Below are 21,225 nucleotides of genomic sequence, written 5' to 3'. Positions count from 1 at the left end.
AGTTACCATGTAATTCTGTCCAAAATTCATTTCTTGGGTTACTAAACCATTATTTATGCTTTTTGGTGTCCGTGTGGGTTATGAATATAAAAGAACCCAATAAAACATACAGTCTTCAAACTTTAATGTCACATTTAAAAAAAAAACCCTGATGGTACAGTAATGTCATTTAAAATATTAAAGAAGGGATGTTAGTCGTGATCAGGTCTGCAGAGCTCTGTTGAGAACTGAACACACTGAGCAGGGTGACTTTCTAAGGCCCAGAATCTGTCTTCTGGCCCATGGGCCAGGGGTCCCTCTGCCACTCTATACAGGTTTCTTTTCTCTGCAGTTTGAATAGGCTGTGGGCTTCTCTGAGGTTTGTTAAGAAAGCTGTGAACAGCCCGTGCTGCTGTACTTGATGTGAAGGTTCTTAGGGCACTGCTCCTTGCTCTTCTGATCTGTCAAATGCAAGATATCAGCATGACCCCCACCAGCCGGCTCAAATTCCCAGTTATACTCTGGTTCAGCTAAATCTTAGCAGACAGATACTTTCTAGCTTTCACTATTAGAATATGTATTTCCTAAGGGCCTCAGTTGATAAATAGTTAATTTCATCAGTTTTGTAAAATATTGATATCGTTTACACAGTCATTTTTTTGAGCACTTACTGAGTACCCAGTGTGTTAAACCTTAAACACATTTCAACTGTTAATTCTCACAACCTTTCAGGGGGACACTCAGGATTCCCATTTTACAGATGAAACTAAAAGGAAGAGACGTACTATGTCAGAGGTTAGAGGACTAGTTACCTTTAGGGGTGGAATGTAGCTCTCAAATACCTTCTGACTTAAACTACCTCAATTTGGCAGCAGGGGCCACAGACCCAGAGAATTTAGATGGTCTGTGCAGGGTTATAAGAGTCAGGTGGGGAATGAGAGTGAGTCACACTTTATATCCATTGCTGGTTATTTCACCAGACAATTGCTCTTAAAGTGGTTTCTTCTGCCAGCCCAGGTGAGTCTCTAATCTTGCATCCTTCTTACTGTTTAAAAAACAATTTACATACTTAGACAAGTAGGTAGCTTTAAAAGATAATTAACGTAGACATTTAAAATTTCTCTTTGACAAAATTACTCCATTTTTTAAATAGCCGTTTGATTTCTATGGTAAGGCTGAATGTTTTTACACTTGCTGGGAGCAGTGCTTCTATTCATCATGTGAAATCTTTAGGACTTTCTTGGTGTAGATGTGGTATTTTCATCTGCCTATTATGCTTGTTAGTTGTATTATCCAAGTGAGAATTTTTTTTAAAACCCCTGATATTAAATGGTGATTCATCCTTTATCATTAAGGCAGACTTACCGTTTATTTCTGACAATGTAGTGAAGCTCATTTTGCTGACTTTTTTTTTCAAACTTGATTTCATCCAGTCTAACAATAATTTCACTGGAGGAGAAAAATTAAAATTGCCCCACTGACAATGTGATAATATCAGTTTTCCTTCAGAGAAATTCGACAAAGTGAAAGTCTTCATGATTTTCCAGGGGTCAGTTGTCCTTTTAGGAAAAATGCCTAACAAGTTCTCAAGGCTTTGTTTTCAAGATAAATAACTCTTTCTGTTCTGCAAATTTAGTTGTGTGTTTTTGTTTTGGAAATGCAGTATGGATAAGCGAGTCCATTTAATGAAATTCAAAGTTGACTCATCCTTTTCTTTGCCCTTCTCTCTCCTCCAGCTCTTTCTCTTTGTCGTCTGGAACTTTGAGCTCTACATGATACCATTGGTTTTGTTGTTACTGCTGACATGGAACTACTTCTTGATAATATCAGGGAAAGATAACAGGCAACGCGATACAGTAAGCCTCTTACTTTCTTATTTGTACGTGTTTTTGTTCTCATTCTCAGTCTCCCTGGCAAGATCAACATTGCATTTGGTTTTGCACACCAGAAATTCTGTCTATAAATACTCAAGTTTGACAGAAAGTTTTCCCAGTTCTAAACTAACAACTCTTTGGTTCTAACACAATGTAAAGTATTTGCCTATTTTTCACATTACTCATTTTGGTAGGAACTAAAGTTGAGAATATGCTGAAGAATGAGTTATGATTTGTAAGTATAAATTGTTTATTCCAAGTGATTATTTCTTTTTATTCTCCTTAGTTGTGTTTATGTCTCAATGAATCATGAGTTAAGATACAATATTGCAAAATTATCTATTTGGTCAGACCAAGTGAATGTATTTCATACAAGACATTTCTCTGTGGTCCGCCATTGGAGGGAAGGAAAACTTGATGGTTGTTGGCCTAGATAAGTGCAAAAAGTACCTTAATTCAATGTTCATTCATTGAACAACAGCAAATATCTGTGTCAGGGGTATATTAGGATACTGGTTTATGGATCAAGACCTTTTGTTTAACCTAGGGAAAGTTATACTGAACTCACCTGTGCTCTTTGACATTTTTGAAAATTTTTAGAATGTGTGAGATGACTTTTTATCTCTCAAAGTGTTTTAGATTGAGAAGCAGAAGCTAGCCATGTTATAATCATGTTTGTAATTCTCCCACCAGCCTTCATTTCCTTAGATTATCTCAGTCATACACCCCAACCAAACTGAACAGCTTCCAAAACCTCCTCATAAATAAACACAAGTGTCTTATCCATCTAGAACATTTAAAGTTTTATAATAATGTACAGCTGTTGAGAGTAATTTAAGGGTTTTTCAAACATGAGAATCTATTTGATAGCTATTAGTCCACATCAGATTGCATCAATTCTTTTCTTATTTGCCATTAAAAGCCTCTATTTGACTTCTAATCAAGACTTTTGCCAACTATTGTGCCCATAATGATGCAAGAAACAGACCTATTTGATCATAAATTTAGTAGATGGTGACTGCAGCCATGAAATTAAAAGACGCTTCCTCCTTGGAAGGAAAGTTCTGACCCTGTGAAGAAAGCTGAGCGCCAAAGAATTGATGCTTTTGAACTGTGGTGTTGGAGAAGACTCCTGAGAGTCCCTTGGACTGCAAGGAGATCCAACCAGTCCATTCTAAAGGAGATCAGCCCTGGGTGTTTTTTGGAAGGAATGATGCTAAAGCTGAAACTCCAGTACTTTGGCCACCTCATGTGAAGAGTTGACTCATTGGAAAAGACTCTGATGCTGGGAGGGATTGGGGGCAGGAGGAGAAGGGGATGACAGAGGATGAGATGGCTGGATGGCATCACCGACTCGATGGACATGAGTCTGAGTGAACTCCGGGAGTTGGTGATGGACAGGGAGGCCTGGCGTGCTGCGATTCATGGGGTCACAGAGTCAGACATGACTGAGTGACTGAACTGAACTAATACTACTTTATTATAAAGTAGTACATAGTATAGTTAGCATCATAATGTTTGCACAGACATACTTATGACATAAAAGAATTTTCCTTTTAAATAACTCAAGCACGGTATACTTTAAATGGTTACAAAAGAAAAATATATAGTTTTTGAAATAATTTTCTTTAACATCAAAGTAAAAGAAAAATCCAGATACACAACTACCAAATAAATGGCAGAGTTGCCAACAACAACCACGTTTATTTCCCTATACTATTTGTATATATTTCTGTCTCTCTCATGAGGTTATAAATTTGAAGTGGCGAACTATTCATCTTTGTACTTGCTACCATCTCTAGCGTGTGTTTTGTAAGTTAGAAATGTTCAAACTTTTTTTGTAAAGTTTATCAAACCAAACATGAGATTTCTCTGAGAGATTTTAATGGTTAGACAGCGTCAACAGACAAGAAGTTATTATTATTATTGGCAAGGATTTTGTAGATATATATATTTAACTTGCACACTGAGAGACAAGTCCCACATGGTGTCATGGGGACTAATAGGTACTTTTGTCAATTAATCCAGGATGTTTTCTTTAAGAACATAGTACTCTTTTAGGCAATTGCTTTTTTGTTCCATTTATTTTTGGGAAATTGTTGAGAGAGAAGAAAATCTACTTTTCATTCAGTTGCCTTGAGACAAATTTGCAAATAATAATGTTTGTAAATAAGAAAAAGTGGTGATTTCATTTCAGCTTCTTAATCCTATGAGGGGGCTTATCTTCAATATTTAGTCATTGGTTTGTCTATTCTCAGTTTTAAAAAAAAAATTCTGAAACTGTAGACTTTGCTTGCTGTTTTCTTCAAAATATACCAGTCTTGGCTGGAAAGGTCTACTTTTAGAGGGAAAGTAAAGATATATAAAGTAACCCCTTTTACTTCAAATTCTCTGAGAATTTTTATAAGCCTATTGAAAAGTTATGTATCATGCAAATTTTTCTGCTGCTCTTTTCCCCCCCAAAATATAACTCCAATATGGTAATTACACGTCTTTCCTTGTTGGCACATCTCTGACAGTATCTCCCTTTTAGCCATGGACAACATTTTCTTCCCCAGCACAGCCCACTGTGAAACGTTCTTTAGTCTAACTTTGCATGGAATGCCAACTGCGCTCCATAACTCCCAGTAATTGCCTTTTATTTGCCCAAAACACACATATCCACATATTCTGTTCTTTCTAGGCACCGGAGCAGCAATCACAACGTTTCATTCAGCTTCTCATTCACTGGCTCAGTTGAGACCTTACGTAACTCTTCAATCCAATTTGTCTAATTATGTGTTTTCTGCCATACCCAGCTGTGCATTTGAACTGGTTGCTCCTTTTGAAAAGAAACCTGGATTATACTTTGCTGGTTATAGATTACATACACACGTGTATGTACATATATATTCATACACATATATGTACACATATGTCTATATTCACATTCATATGTATGTAAATTAAGGGAAAGTGTTCGTAGGGGTGGCCATGCTGTGCCTAAAGACTACTTATCTAGTGCATAGTGGAAAGCATTGAAAGAATGGTACTTTGTCCTAAATCCCTATTGCTTTCCCCAAAACAATGCAGAATTTTTCAGCATGTGTGAAAACTTGAGGGAATCTCTAAAGTGCATAAATCATACTGTTGGCTGATTCTAAACCAGGAAACTTTCTGTTTTAGGAGAAGGGGATGTAGGGGTGGAGGGGAATATTCTGTCAGGCACACACAAAAAATCATCTGCACGTTATTCACCTGAGAAAATCCAACTAGGATGAAAATTATAGAAGAAAAACAAAGCAAAATGAACCTCAAGTTTGTGTGGCAAAGAGCAAAAAGGAGATAATATTTCCATGACATGAGAGAGAGAAAAGGAAATGAATAGTGTAAAAGATTAAAAAGTATATAGATGGGTAAAAATTCTGTCTTCAAAATATTAATGGAGAGTTGAGATTAATACTAAAATAGGAAAGGATTTCTTTGTCTATTGTTTTATTAGGGAGACCACTTCCATTTTGGAGACTTAGGATCACAGGAACTTAAATCCCCTGCTTTTTCCTCACCATAGTGTCTGTTTTACTTTAATGAAAAAAATGAGATCTAATCCTTGCCAAGTAAGTTTTGTGGCATTTAATGAGCAGAACTCGTTGAGGAAAGGATGAAGAAACAGCCATTCCAATGATATAGACTTAGAGTTGCGCTCGAGAAAGAGCTATGGTTAGCAATGGTCTTTTGCCTCCATTGTCTCTCAGTCAGACTTATTAAAAACAAGCAATTCTGGATCTAAATCTCTCTATACTCAGACCATGACATTAAACTTTCTAGCATAAGAATTGCTATACTTTTCCAGAGGAAACTGTTTAATATAAACTTCATTCAGAGATGTCTCTGGCATGAACGGGATATAAAGATAGGGCTATCATACTTCTCTTGGTTTGAGCCATCACTCCAGAACCAGGGGGAAATCACCCCTGCACTGCCCATTAGGCTGGAACCAACTGTCCATATTACAGTTACTATAAACTGAGATTTTGTAGAAGTACATGCCAAGAAGTGGTCTTTACTTTGGATTTTAAAATTACTAGTTCTTCATCACACTCTGGGCACTGTGTTAAGCAGTTTCTTTCAAGCATGGCTACAAGAACCCTTCCTTGAGAGAGAGGAAATCAAGTCTCAAGATATAAGAAATGGGTTGGCCAAGCAAACCAGAGCTCTGTTATACTCGCGCAGAGACAAATATTATTATTACTACCTTACATACAAGGAAACAGGGTAGAGAGATTAAACAGTTCCAAAGGCACATGGTTAACCCGAAAGTGCCAGAGAGGGAATTAGGATCTGCCAGTCTTTCTGAAGTTTGCACTCCTTACCTCCAGTCCATTAAATTTCCTCTTAGAGCTATTGTTTGGTCTATTCTAGGTCTTCCTGAGTACCTTTTAAGCACATTTCTCCATTGCATTTCAGAACAGTCAGTAGGAGGAACTCTACCTTTGAGCAGACAGATTGTTTGAAAACCCTCATTTTCCCCCCTCCACCCTCATCTCCTCCTCACCTCTCATTCAGGAGAGGAGCAGGTACCTATTCAGCTTTTGGATTTATCAAATATCCTGTTAAACCTTTTAGAAGCCTGGTCTCTTTGAATTCTTTATAATAACAATGTCAAGTAGATGATTCTAAATGATTGTATCTTCATTTTATGAATGGGGAAATTCAAACTCAAAGAGGATCTCCATAGAGTAAATGGGACTTGAGCCCAGCTCTGCCCTGTCCTGAAAACTCAGGTTATCTCTGTGGTGCACGTTCGGGAATGCCTTTAACCAAGCCATCACTTTTGAAGTGTCTGGAGCCTTACAGAGACTCCTAGGCATCCCCAAATTCCTCCCTGTGAGGTACCTGGTGACCTCTCAACAATGGGTACTGGTCACATATTTGACTCCAGGTGACCTCATTCGTTTAAAAAAAAAAAAAAACAACTTCATGACCTGGAGAAGTACCTTCCTCCACCCAGATGAGTATGGGGAGAGTAAATCAGAGATAATAATCCTTCACATTCGTGAAGAAAGTCTCTGAATGTCTGTGACATTCAAACATTCTTCAAGCAGTATGTTTTAATTACATTCTAAGAGCGCATTCACTTTGACTGTCAAGATAGGCCTCCCACAGAACAACCTCAGTTGCCTAATCAATGGAGACTTTAAAAGACTGAAGAGTAGGCTAGATCAATGAAATCATTCTCTAACTGATGGTCTCACTGTGATACCAGTTGAGCCCCAGCCCGTCTACTAAAATACTTCAGTAAATACTGAAATGTTTTGTTAGTTCCACCACATGGCAAAGCCCTCCACGCTTCTTTTCCTCTTTAGAAGAGCACTGAATATATTTGTTGTTGTTGGGTCTATTCCAATTAGGCCCAGAACATTGATGGCTAGAAATAAAGCTTGTAAGGAGAGCATTTTCTTTGCTACCATAAGTGCTGTTGATTGGACAACTGGGAATCATCCACCAGATACAAACCACCAAAGAGACGTCTGACTGTTTGACCTGACTTCCTATAAATCAAACTCATTTATTATTTTCTCAGCCAGTACTCTCAGCTCCAAAGAAGTCCAGGGTGGAATATTTGAAGAAGCAGACCATTGAATATGTGAAATATTCCGAACAGGATCTAAACAGACTGGCCAGAGCTGAGCTGAGAGGAGCGCACTCCATAGAAAAAGCACCGGGGTGTGTGGTCAGACCCTTGGTACTTAAATGAGGACTTTATCATTGACAGAAAGTAGCGTGGATCAGAGCCTCCTGCGTTTGCATCTCAGTACCAGAGAGACCGTGTACTTGCTCTTAACAGAAGCAGCACTGAGTCATGCAGCCTGTAAACACATCTAAAAATAGATGATCACTCTTTTCTTTTTCCTACTTAGTTCAACAATTTTCTCAAATTTTTAAGAAGGTCACCAGCTTGCAAAAACGTGAGGAGGATTGTGCAAAGTACCAGACCTCTAGTTTTCCAGCACAATCACAAGCAGAAAGAAACCAACCACCAATCGCGTGTCAGTAAAAAATGTCATCGCTTATGACCCCTAAGCACAACCACTTAGATATGCCAGATGATCACTCACTGTCCAGACTGGTGCCCTGTACCCTGATGACCATCACCTCACAGCCTCTGGACACACCCCCAGCAGGATCTGCACATTTTTCCCACTCTTCTCAAATGCTCCCCCCACTCTGTATCTCCTCCCTCCCAGTAGATGACCACGCCCTTCTACTTTGCAAAGTTTCCTCAAAACTCCATCCTCTGAAGGCCTCTGAAATTGTTCCCAGTTTAGGGTTGCCAGATTGAGCCAATAAAAATACAGATGCCCAGTTAAATCGGGATTGCAGATAAACAACAGGGGATATTTATACAAAAATAATATTCATTATTTATCTGAAATTCCAATTTCACTGGATGACTTGTATTTTTCTGGCAACTTTCCCCAAAATCACAGCTTGTTTTCTTACCTCAAGACTTGTAGGAAGGTGATAATTCTAAAACAAAATGCTGATTTTTCTCCCTCTGCTACTTTTATCTTTCCATAATATCTTCAAGGCTGTCAAAGAAAGATTCCTCACGTGTACACCCAGCCCAAACCATTTGTTGTGGCGGTTTAGTTGCTAAGTTGTGTCCGACTCTTTAGCAACACCATGGACTACAGTCTGCCAGTCTCTTCTGTCCGTGGAATTTTCCAGGCAAGAATACTGGAGTGAATTGCCATTTCCTCCTGCAGGGGGATCTTCCTGACCCAGCGATCAAACCAGTGTCTCCTGCATTGCAGGTGGATTCTTTACTTCTGAGCCACCAGTTCAGTTCAGTCGCTCAGTTGTGTCTGACTTTTTGTGACCCCATGGACTGCAGCACGCCAGGCCTCCCTGTCCATCACCAACTCCCAGAGTCCACTCAGACTCATGTCCATCATGTCGTTGATGCCATCCAACCATCTCATCTTTTGTCGTCCCCTGGCAACACCAGAGTAGCACCCAAACCATAGCTGCAGTTTTATCTCCCCTATATTCCATCAGGATCATTTGTGTGTGTGTGTTTGTTTTTGAGAATAGAGTGCTTCATGAGCAAAAAGATAGATGTAGCGGGCACAAGTGGGGAATGCTCTTTTCTCATCTCTCATCTAAAAAGGAACCATTCACCACTTGGGAGAGCAGGAGAACGAGGCTCAGAGCGTCTGTACCATGGGCAAACACTCACACAGCACAGCAGGGCGGGAACCCAATTGTGTTCTCAGTCTCTCCTGCAACACACCCATTCCTCAGGCCTGGGGAGGGCAAGGGCTTGGTCCAGATAACACAACAGAAGTTGAAGAAGGAAGGAAGGATGCGTCTCTCTTTGTATAGGGGCCTAAGGTAAGGCACTGGCTTCTGCACAGGCAGTGAGTGTTTGTGGGTGGGACAGACGTCATGGCCCAGGGAGGCGTGTTCACTCAGACTTAGTGGAGGTGCTCCCGCTGTGCCTGGGAGCCCCGTGGGCACCAGAGCCGATGTGCAGTGGGCCAACCTGGCGTGACCTGGGGCACCATGCCAGGACAGGTGGCTGGAACCTTTGAAGTCCTTCCTTCGGGAGCCAGACATTGAAGGAGTTGAGCTCAGAAGGCCTGCAGAGAGAATGGGAGCACTCCCTCGCAAGGGCCTGGCTCTCTGGGGATCAACTCACTCCAGGGCTGCTCTCCAGCTCCTCCATGAGCTTAGAGGGGACCCTGTTGGTGCTGATGAGCCGATGGCAGCCTAGGTATGTTCAGGTCCAGGCCCCAGAGCACAGCGGAGGAGCAGGTTCAAGGAGGGCTCTTCAGCCATGTGGGGAGGGGAGCGCGGAAGGATGGAAATGGGGTCCATGGTCTTGAGAGAGAACGACCCAGTGTGGCTGAGTGGCCGTGGCCCACAACAGCAGTGTCTGGAACCGAGTATATTTATATCAATACTTTCCAAATAGTTGACATACTCTCTCTATAGCTTCTACTCTTTTCTTTAAAAATGGGTTTATGAATATAAGATGTATTTCTTGCTTGTCATATATATTTTGTTTTTTACAAAAATTGGATTACATTAAAGACACTGTTAGCACACCTACTTTGAGATTCCCTCAAATTGCTGGAAAATAACAGGGTTTTTAATAACTAAATAGTTTTTGCCATGAATACTTTATTTTTTTCTCAATTAGGCACTCATTTTGGAAATGTTTATTTCCAGTGTTTCTGCCATCTCAAAGAATGCTGTGAACAAAAATCCTAAACAGATCTCTGTGCAGGTCCTTGGTAATGTCCTTTGGAAAAGTCCTCGAAGGAGAATTTCTGGGTCAGAGTATACATATTTTGAATATTTGGGGGAGTTAATACTAACGTGCCACTCACTAAGCTTTTAATATTTTTATATGTATGTGCCTGGATAACCACCAATTATCTTCATCATTTCCCCCCTGAGAGCCATCTCTGCCTTCCTACCCATTCTTGCACACCCCTGGCCCCCATCAACCCATCCCTACCACCAAACACTCTGATTTCCTGTTTCCCTCACTCTATAATAATAATAATAATAATAATAATAAAACCTCCCTGGGGGTCTTCTTCACCTGCTCCAGATTGTTCTAACGGTATCTTCCATTTGTGCATCTAATCCCAGCACAGAGCAAGTCCCAGCAGCACAGTAGCTGCTCAAAAAAGATCTAGTGAATGAATACTATGTCTTTTAGTTCAGTCTTTTTTCCACATCAAAACTTGTCTAATTTTCATAATTTTCATTCAACAAAAATGCACTGAACTTTTGCAGACCCTGTGCTAGCAGGTTGTTCAAAGGTGATTAACAGCCAGTCCTAGGATATCAATTATACTTCAATAAAAATAAAAGAAAGGGGGAGAGAGAGAAGAAAAAAAAGACCTGGTCCTTGCCCATTTTGTGGTCTAGTGAGGGAAACAAACAACTAAATAAAATCCGTGGCTATGACCGTTGCAGTAATGGAGGTCTGTATATGAAATGCAGATGCGTGCAGCCAAGAGACATTTAGATTATCCCAGATCTGTGTGTATGTCCTGCATAGATAAAGAAAAGGTCTACACATTTGTGGCCACAGCTCTTATTCCACCTTTCAGTTCAGTTCAGTTCAGCCACTCAGTCGTGTCCAACTCTTTGCGACCCCATGAATCGCAGCACGCCAGGCCTCCCTGTCCATTACCACTCCTGGAGTTCACTCAGACTCACGTCCATTGAGTCAGTGATGCCATCCAGCCATCTCATCCTCTGTTGTCCCCTTTTCCTCCTGCCCCCATTCCCTCGGAGCATCAGAGTCTTTTCCAATGGGTCAACTCTTCGCATGAGGTGGCCAAAGTACTGGAGTTTCAGCTTTAGCGTCATTCCTTCCAAGGAACACCCAGGGCTGATCTCCTTTAGAATGGACTGGTTGGATCTCCTTGCAGTCCAAGGGACTCTCAAGAGTCTTTTCCAACATCAAAGTTCAAAAGCATCAATTCTTCAGCTCTCAGCTTTCTTCACATTCCACCTTTCAGTTCAGTTAGGTCGCTCAGTCGTGTCTGACTCTTTGCGACCCCATGAATCGCAGCACGCCAGGCCTCCCTGTCCATCTCCATCTCCCGGAGTTCACTCAGACTCACGTCCATCGAGTCAGTGATGCCATCCAGCCATCCCATCCTCGGTCGTCCCCTTCTCCTCCTGCCCTCAATCCCTCCCAGCATCAGAGTCTTTTCCAATGAGTCAAGTCTTCGCATGAGGCAGCCAAAATACTGGAGTTTCAGCTTTAGCATCATTCCTTCCAAAGAAATCCCAGGACTGATCTCCTTCAGAATGGACTGGTTGGATCTCCATGCAGTCCAAGGGACTCTCAAGAGTCTTCTCCAACAACATCGTTCAAAAGCATCAATTCTTAGGCGCTCAGCCTTCTTCACAGTTCAACTCTCACATCCATACATGACTACTGGAAAAACCATAGCCTTGACTAGACGGACCTTTAGTCTGTCCCTTTTACTCAGTAGCTCCACGTTTGCTTTTAATTATTCAGTGTATCGTCCGTCTTTTTTACTCTATTCTCAAACTGCAGCTCACCTTCAAAGTGGAAAGGTAAAACTCTAGAATGGTAGAAGGTGAGGGCTACCTGACCGTGACGTGTCAGTTCACATGGCAAGAGATGTAAAGGAAAACAGTTCTATTCTTAAACATCAATTTACTAAAGAGTCTCCTCTCTGGAAGGCAGACTTCTTTTGTTTTAGTTCTGTTAGGAGTCAAGAGAGATGCTTAGAATTTAAAGTTAGCAGTAGCTGCCTTGGAGGACACTGGCAGTCAACTCTCATACTGTAGCCCCCTCTCATTTCTTGAATCACTCCCACCTTGCTCGGACTCCCCAGAGATACATATAAGAATGTAACAAGATAAAAAGATACTACTCTTCATTCCTATCAAGGATTTCTGCCCTAAAACCCAGCTCTTTTTGCACCAAATGAATTGTCTCAGTGACCCCAAAGAAAACCTGAAGATCTCACCCTTATAAATGGCTGGATTTCTGTTATTTGAAGTTCAGTTGATTCCTGGATTCCCAGGAACTCATTAGAAAATCAACTTCCTAAAGTCGCCCCAAAGTCTCCTATGGATCCAAAGAATGACCATCTAAATGGTTTTTCAAAGTCTCCAGCCCAAGCATCCACCCCTTTGTCAACCAAATGGTTTTATTATTTCTGTTCCCTTTCCCAAAGGTTTGCCCCTGCAATTTTGTCATTTCTGTAATTGAAGAATGGGACTTAGGAGAGGACAAGAAAGAAAATCCACAGTTTGGGTGTCACTTCTCAGGATGGATATGTTTTTCTCATCTATTTCTTGTGATATCCTGTGGGTTCTTTCTAAATGATTCTATACACTCATCTTTGTAGGTAGCCAAAACTCCTTGACACAGTATGGTGAGGGAGATAAGATATAGGATTCACAGAAGCACCTTCTGGCTGACTCATAACCCCATGACTGTTTGTATCATGCCCTGTGGGGTGGGGTGGTGTTGGCAGAAGGTTTCATGTGATATTTGCAGAGAATAATTGTTCCGAGTTCAGAAAGGTGACAAGAAATGACAAGTTTGTTAAATTATCAAACTAAAAGTAGAAACCAATGACATGTCTTTTTATCTGCTTGTGGAAAATGTTTATAAGGCAGAACAATTATTAGGAGCCCAATAACCCTGAGAGTTTTGTATTCATTATTTTTTTAGTATTGCATGAGATAAGCTTATTAAGAGCATGTAATTTTAAAACCTTTATGTTCATAGAATTGGAATAACACCTGTAGGTAACCAAACCAAAATGCACCTTCAAGGGCATTTTCTGTCATTTTGTTATTGAATTTATTTCATCATACAAGAAAAAGAAAATACCATATCACTTATTTTTTAAAATACTGATATTCTGGCAACATGCTTAAATGAAAGACAGTTCACCTAAACATAGTTTCCAGATAGGTTACACTCCCATGGGCAACAGCAGAAACATCTTAAAATAGAATGTTGCCACTGCTCCTTTATAGCTGGTAGAGGTTAAGGGTCCAAACTTAGAAATTATGAAGAGAGGGTATTACATTTCAGAATTTCCATCTGTTAGCTGTATAAATTTATTCATTTCCCTACATCTCAGTTTCCTCACCAGTAAAATGGAAATAATACTTACCTTTGTTGAGATCTTGTGAGGATTAAAGAGACAGTCCAGTGTGTTAAGTATATAGTGAGTGCTCAATAAATTATAATTAGACACCTGACTATATTTAAAATAGCGCAAGCTGGTGCGGGTATAGAAGCGAGTAACCTAAGGGAGGGCTTCCTGGGTGGCTCAATGTTAAAGAACCCACTCGGCAGTGTAGGAGATGTAGATTTAGTCTCTACGTCCGGCAGATCCCCTGGAGAAGGAAATGGCAACCCACTCCAGTATTCTTGCCTGGAAAATCCCAGGGACAGAGGAGCCTGGCGGGCTACAGTTCATGGGGTTGCAAAGAGCTAGACACGACTGAGCGAGGTAAGTGGGGTTACCTCCACTAAATATAGTGGAGGTAACCCCATTTCTTCAAGAGTTCCCTAGTAAGGCCTATTGACGAGAACGGTTTCCCATGGCCGTTAGTCCTTCCTGATTCTGAACTTGTGGACAAAGACAGAGACATTGCCACAGAAAGATTTGTTTATAATCCCCCTGCTATGTATATGCAAGGCCCACAAAAATAAAAACTGTATTTTTATCAACCAAAAAAGCTAATGAGGAAATATAAGTGATCTCCTGTAGATAAAAGTTTCTTAAAAACAGAATTTTACAAAAATACCAAAAATGCATGTCATTTTACAGATCATGTCCATAGATTTTTGAAAGGAACATTATCTTTGATTATTGTAATCCAAATCTCCACCACACACAGTGCATAAAGACAAAGGCCAGCTGCACTGTGAGCAAAGAACAGGGCATTTCCCTGAAAGCATCACTGAGTCCAAAAGCAAAATATTCTTTCCTAACAGCCTCACTCTGGATGTCGACTAAGAGAAGGAGAAAGGTAAGCCCACTAGCATACCAGGCCTAGGCACAGGGACTAATTTTAATAAATCAGAACAGAACATGAAAATGTCAACTTAATCAAGCATTTAAATTTTATTAATCAAGCCTAATTTTTATGAGTGCAAATAATCACTGAAGCTGGACAAATTTGTTCTCGATTGCATCAGAAACATAATTTTAATATTTAATGGACTGATGAATTTAAATGGAGAATTATCTTTATGAAACATGCTCTTCACAATTTGCCATTAAATGAGAAATAAAAAAAATCAACATAAATCTTACATAAAGGTTATTTAACTAAATGTTGGTACTATAAATATTATAAATACATTATGCACTAATTTAGCAATCTCACAGTACACTACATAAAGCCGAAATGATAAGTGGACCAGGCAAGGTTTTCCTAGAATATAGAGCTCTTGTGTTATATTGTGGGAAGCTCATGATAAAACGGTTACGGAGGTTTTGTGTGAGGTTTCACGAACATTCTTTTCATTCAGGCTTCTGTGCTACAATTCACCACAGACATTCTTTCCAGTTCCAGTGCAGGTCTAAACCCACATGGGCTGTCTTTTGTGAAGTGATTACTCTTTACAAAGAGATAAAAAATATTTTATCACTATTATTTGTAGAAAAGAGATACAAGGAAAACGCTGAAGTTTTCTGACTGATTTTTTTGACATTCAAAATATGCTCCATTTTAAAAGTTAGACTTTCTAACGTAATGTCTTCAGGCCTCAAAATATTCTAGGCACAAAGAGGGGAAAAACAGAAAAAGAAAAATCAAATTAGCATCAGAATATTTTTCTCTTCAAATGTCCACCTTTTCTCCTCACCTCCTCTACTACTCCCAATTATAGTGCTTAAAATAGGCAGTAGCAGTGAATTTTTTAAGTTAATCAAACCTAACAGAGCAGTATGGTTCAAAAGTTTGCTCATATTAATCGCCAAGATAAATTTTTTGTTTTGTTTTCAAATTCTATTCTTTAAAGGAACCTAATCTTCCCAAAGTGTAGCATTCCCCTTATATCTGCTAAACTATACACTTACCTGTAAAGAACTTCTTGCCTATTGCATCTCTAATGCTCCTGCATATACCTGAAAAGATTGGACATCATAGCAGCTCCATCTTTCTGCTTTGCAGAAAATGTTTTAAATAGATTATGTGGTCTCTTTATTAAGTGTATTTAAAAATTCCTAAGGTTGTTTCTAAAATCTGAAAAATGTACAATTGTGCCTTTTTTGGTTACAAATCTGTGTTTCTGGAATGGAAATTTGGTTTTATAGAGAGATGCTAAAGCACATAATTTTCTTTTTGATTTGCAATCCATCTATTATTAATAAACAAAAATGTTTTGCCTTGAAAATATTAAATTTTCATAAAATAGATTACTAATAAGACTAGCTAGTTTTTCATTTCATTTGAAGAAAACAGGTTAAACAATTCAGTTTTGTTTTTTTTTTTTTGTATAATTTTTAACCTGAAAAATTTTGCTTCAGGAAAGCATTAATTTTTAAAAAGCACATTGCAGGTTAATAGTTGACCTATTTTTCCCTACTCAATCAAATTAATATGCAATATCCTAAAGATGCTGAGATTAGAATTTTCCCTGCAAGCAAAAATACATTACATTGTGAAGCCTTTAGATGGAGACATAGTTCAAATAAACACTAGAAATCTGTTCACAGTGCTTTGTGTAAGCATAAGAATGAACATTTAAGAATACCAAGAAGGAAATATGAAAAGAAATTCATTTAAGATGCTTATACTGATTATAGAATTTATACTGTATTTAGCATTTCTGAATGGAAGGGTTTTTCTGCATATTAAGCTGACACTTAAAAACTAAAAGATTACATACTCTTGGCCAGTAAAGTAAATTTACTGTCCTTGCACCCTACAGCAAAGCATATTATACTGCAAATAAGAATGCTGTTGTTGATGATGCAGAATACAGGCTGTATGTAATCAGTGGCATGCATCAAAAGTCATCTGATAGCCACATTAAAGCCACATTTCCTATAAGAATCAGACTAAATTACAGCATGGCACTTCCCAGAATGAGCCAGGGAAATGCATTCTGCAAGAAGAAATAATTGTATTTGAGAGTCTCTGTAAAAATCAGGAAGTCTTTTAGCAGTAAGTAATAATGCTTTTCTTTTTAGTCTGCCTTCTTTTGTATTGCAATATATTCAGCTTCACTGGCAAGCCTATCACACTAATTATTATTACATCTAGTGATTCAGTTATCTTGATGACTACTGTAGCTGAAATACTCCAAGGTCAAATCCTTAATAGTGTGAATCAAACTAAGCAGCCATCACACATGCAGTTGCTTTTGAGATAGGCTGGATGAAACAGTATATTCCAGACCTGTTTATGGGTTGTATTATTCCTTCAGATGTGGAGTAAATTATACGTACAGTTTAATTGCGCCATTCATTTTGCAAAAGTTCCTTCTCAGAAATCTTGAGAGGTACAGGTGTCTTGTGGTGAAAATGGGAGTGCAAACGCACCTGTAATGATCTTATTGACCAAGAACGCCTTCAGCCCAACCTCCGGTGCTTTTAAGTGATCTGAAATAATCTGAGCGGTTATATGCATCTTCTCAATTCATAGACTTTAAATAATTTCATGTGATATTTGCACATGTAATACATCCATTGGCACACAAATGCATGTTCTGCTTGGTTTATGTACCCGTGAAATGATGTAAATGAACTCTAGACCATGTTGAAGCAAACTGCTCCACCCAAATTCCTCCGTATCTCTAGGGTGGAAATAAGCATTTAGTTTGTAATGTACCCAAATATAAGCATCTGTACACATTTGGATGTTCTATGACTATGAAATTAAATAGGAAATGTCTTTCTTTTGTGACAATTTCTTTAATTTTTTAACATCACAGTTGCACATCTGGGCAGCAGTGATTTCTTCTTTAATTTAAATGTGTTGCTTTTTTATAGACCGTTTAGAGTAAGGCAATTTGAATTGTGCAACTCTTCATTCTGAACATAGCAAAACATCCATTTAATTCAAGGATTATTTCTGAGGGGAAAAGTAAACATACAAAAGAAACTGGTTTGTGTCAGCTTTGGCATTCCAGGGTTTTTGACTCTGTGGTACTCAATACTTATCTTACAAAGGTAATATAACCAAGATTCGTTGTTGTTGTTTAAAGAGATATAAATCAGTGGCAGACTTTAGCCTAGACAAAATTATAGTACAACGTGTTTTAAGAATTATTGGTGGAAATTTTATCGCCTTCTTTTAAAAATCATTTTAGCTTTATACCATGCAACCTGAATTAATATTTAAAAGCAGTGCTTAGGATCCACTGTCTTGTGATGATTTTAATAATGAAGTTTACCTGAATCTACTTTCCCTCATCCTTCCACTGTTTCGTTATCTTTTTTTTTTCTTGCTGGTCCCCCCCCCCACCCTATATGTCTTTGTCTAGTGGAATAATTCTAAACATAGTTATCCCACCTTTATTCAGATTACCAGCATCATTTTTAACATCTTCAGCCAAATAAAATTTTATTTCCTTGCAAATTATAAAGCATTTAGTTGTATCAAATTATCATTAAAAGTCAATATTAATAGAGCATCTATACAGCTGTATAAAATATATAGGTTCCACAGATACAGTGTTGCTCCATTTTGAAAATGGCTTTTTTACAATAAACAGCCCCATATTATGTGTTATATGTTAATGACAAATGTTCAGCAAATATGGACTATGAAAGAAGAAATATTATGCTTTTAAAAATAGTGTGATCTGCTTATCCTTTGGCTGTCAGGGAGCTAGAATGCTGCATTTGGGCCTGTCTACATGTGTTTTTTAAAATGTCATCTTTATTAGTATTACGTTCAAGGAATAGTACCAAGAATCAGTTTCTTTCAAGACCTTCCTCCACTGTGCGGCATCTAAGTCTGTGACGAGCGACATTACAGAAGGTCATGTCACTTTTAACTGCTTGCATTACATCTTTCTGATTTCCCTAGTGCCCTTCCTTTGTTTGATTAATACTACTTGCTTTCAAGCAAGGTATCAGAAAGTATAATTTGGAAAAAAGAATTCTAGAGCCAATCTGAGGTAGCCTCCCTCAAGAAAAGAGGAAAAAACCCCAACTTTGCAAAAATGTATCTTTTCCAACACATGCCTTTTTTGTCCCTCTTCTTTTTTTTTCTCAAGGAAATCCTACAGATGTGTTGCTATTAAATTATTGCTGACAACTCTTTGGGCAACTGGACTTTGTATACATGAAAACAGAACTATGTAGTCCTTACGTGGTTTTACTTGCAGAGGAAAGAACTGGAATTTGAGACCGGAACTTCTTTATTTTATTTGTTTTCCTTAGTTAAGTGTTAAACTCCAGCCCTCTCTTTCTAAATAGTAGGTGTTACTTGAGTTCTCTGGGAAACTTTGCAATTTTGTGCAATCATTAAATGCACTTCAGTGATATATACAGTTTGTTTTTAAAAGCTCAGTTTGCAGTTTCTGTGTTCATTACATTTGGCCAAGGCTCTTGTCTTAGAGCACAGTCTAGCTTCTGAGATACTTGCCGTCAAAGTCATCCATTTCGTTGAACTGCTAAAGCCTGAAAGTGAGTTGTGAAACCATTATCATTTTAATTGGGAATCTTTATCCACATCTCTACCTGTGCCCCTTTATGCATTTCTTAGTGTCAGTGAAATATGAATCAGAATTATATGTGTCATTCAGAACCCTGAATGTTTTTGTCCAGGAAAATAAATGCATCATTTAATTTCCAAAAATTAATGTTTAAGTATTACTAACTGAATGTCTTTTCTATTTTTATTAGTCATACACATTTTTTTAAGTACTTTGGTATAGGTATTGTGCTGAGCACTTTAAATATTAATACCTTATCTCATTGGATACCTAATCAATGCTGTGGGGTAGGTGCTATGATCGTCTTCATTTTCCAAGGCACCTTAAGTAAGCATCATCTGAGCAAAATGTAATAGTGGTATACATTCTGAAGCCACTTAAAAGGCATCCCTAGGAACCATCTGTATTATACATCCTCACTTGTAGATGTTTATGTTGTAACATTAAAATATCACTGGAGGAGGGGAAAAGCCGTCACTTGGGGGCTGCAACGCAACACAACGGCCTCTCTTGAACACAGCACTTTGCTGCCAAATGTAAAAGTAAATGGTTGTGTTGGGTGGTTCTGGCTGCACATTTGTGGAGCAATTGTGCGTAGCCAATTACCCACTTGTGCAGGGTGGGAACTGTTTGGGTTTTGCAAATGAAGGGTCTGATTCTGTAGACCTCTTTTGAGGTGTTCTTGAACTTAAGGTCTGCAGCTGACTTGTGAAATGTGTAAATGAAGTTCTTGGTTTGTTTCCTGGTTCAATAATATTTTTAATTTTGGAAAATTAACTTGAAGATATTAGAGAACTCCAAATCTTGAAATAATAATTAAATATCCATGCTTTCTCTTGCCTGGCAAATCTTTGAATACACTTTGAATATTTGCTTTTATTAATCTGCATCATTGATTCGATGTCTTTGCAGGTGAGCTGGTTGCGTTCTATGAAATTAATGACAGGCCTTCTACCAGTTGTTCAAAGATATGAAGCATAGATTATGTATTTCTCTGTTTAGGCTATCAACAAATATTTCTTGAACACTTATTACAAACTGCTAGGCCCAATCTGTGGAGAAGGCAATGGCACCCCATTCCACTACTCTTGCCTGGAAAATCCTATGGGTGGAGGAGTCTGGTGGGCTGCAGTCCCTGGGGTCGCGAAGAGTCGGACATGACTGAGCGACTTCCCTTTCACTTTTCACTTTCATGCATTGGAGAAGGAAATGGCAACCCACTCCAGTGTTCTTGCCTGGAGAATCCCAGGGATGGGGGAGCCTTGTGGGCTGCAGTCTATGGGGTTGCACAGAGTCGGACACGACTGAAGCGACTTAGCAGCAGCAGCAGCAGGCCCAATCTGACACCATTTTGCCTTGCTTGCATCTGTAGTGTGATATGATCATTACTGAAGAGGAGAGACATATAATACAGTCTTAACAATAACTATCTAAAATATTGTTTGATTTTTTAATGTACAAGAATAAAAGTATATTAATTTCATATTTCATATATGACTATGGGTAATTTTAGGGGAAATTACTTAATTATATACATCAAATAATCATATTATATACCTCAATATATATAGTTTTTTAAAAAATAGGTAATGACCAACCTTTAAAAATTACTTAATATAAACCTAACATTTGAAACATCATTTTATTAGAGTTACAAAATTATAATCATTAAAAAGATCATGTAAGGGTTAGATCAGTCCTTCTCTTGTTTTCCTTTTCATCCCCACCCTTTTTTTTTTTTTTTTAATTTTTTTGGTTTTTGAACTGGGCAGAGTTTAAGAGCTGGCTCTGCTATCCCACAACCTGAGTTTGAATTCTAGTTTAGCTACTTGGTGTTTGGTGGATTCTTTTGATGCAACTTAATGTACTGAAATACTGTGACTGCTTTTCCTGTATCAACCTCCCAGGAAAGGACCCAGTTTGGAATAGCCTGGGATACAGCACCTCAGTTACACATTGTCACTGTTGTTGCCTATGTGTGTACAATATTCATGCTTCAAATTTTCAGGAAATTAAAGGGAAACATGAAAGGCTATCTCATATCCCCCATTTAAATTCTATTGGATTATAAGCCTCTTGAGGGCTGAAATGAAGTATCTGTGTTATCCATCTTTGTATTTCCCCAATCACTAGTACCATATGCCTTGGACAAGAGCATTTGTAATAAATGCTTATGGAGTGACT

The 21,225-nt window shown here is 38.6% G+C and overlaps 1 protein-coding gene across 4 annotated transcripts in view; it reads left to right on the top strand.

The window, feature by feature from the left end:
• Positions 1–21,225, top strand: part of MCTP1 (multiple C2 and transmembrane domain containing 1) — a 559,548-nt gene that overhangs the window by 459,212 nt on the left and 79,111 nt on the right. For all 4 annotated transcript variants that reach the window (XM_068979294.1, XM_068979293.1, XM_068979292.1 and 1 more), the window contains one exon: positions 1,716–1,835. In XM_068979294.1, the coding sequence (XP_068835395.1) occupies positions 1,716–1,835 (120 nt within the window). The remainder of the gene's footprint in view (positions 1–1,715; positions 1,836–21,225) is intronic.

Source organism: Capricornis sumatraensis, chromosome 9 (assembly GCF_032405125.1).
Source record: "Capricornis sumatraensis isolate serow.1 chromosome 9, serow.2, whole genome shotgun sequence".
Taxonomy (NCBI): Eukaryota; Metazoa; Chordata; class Mammalia; order Artiodactyla; family Bovidae; genus Capricornis; species Capricornis sumatraensis.
Note: the sequence above shows the minus strand (reverse complement) of the source record. Positions and strands in the feature narration are given on the sequence as shown.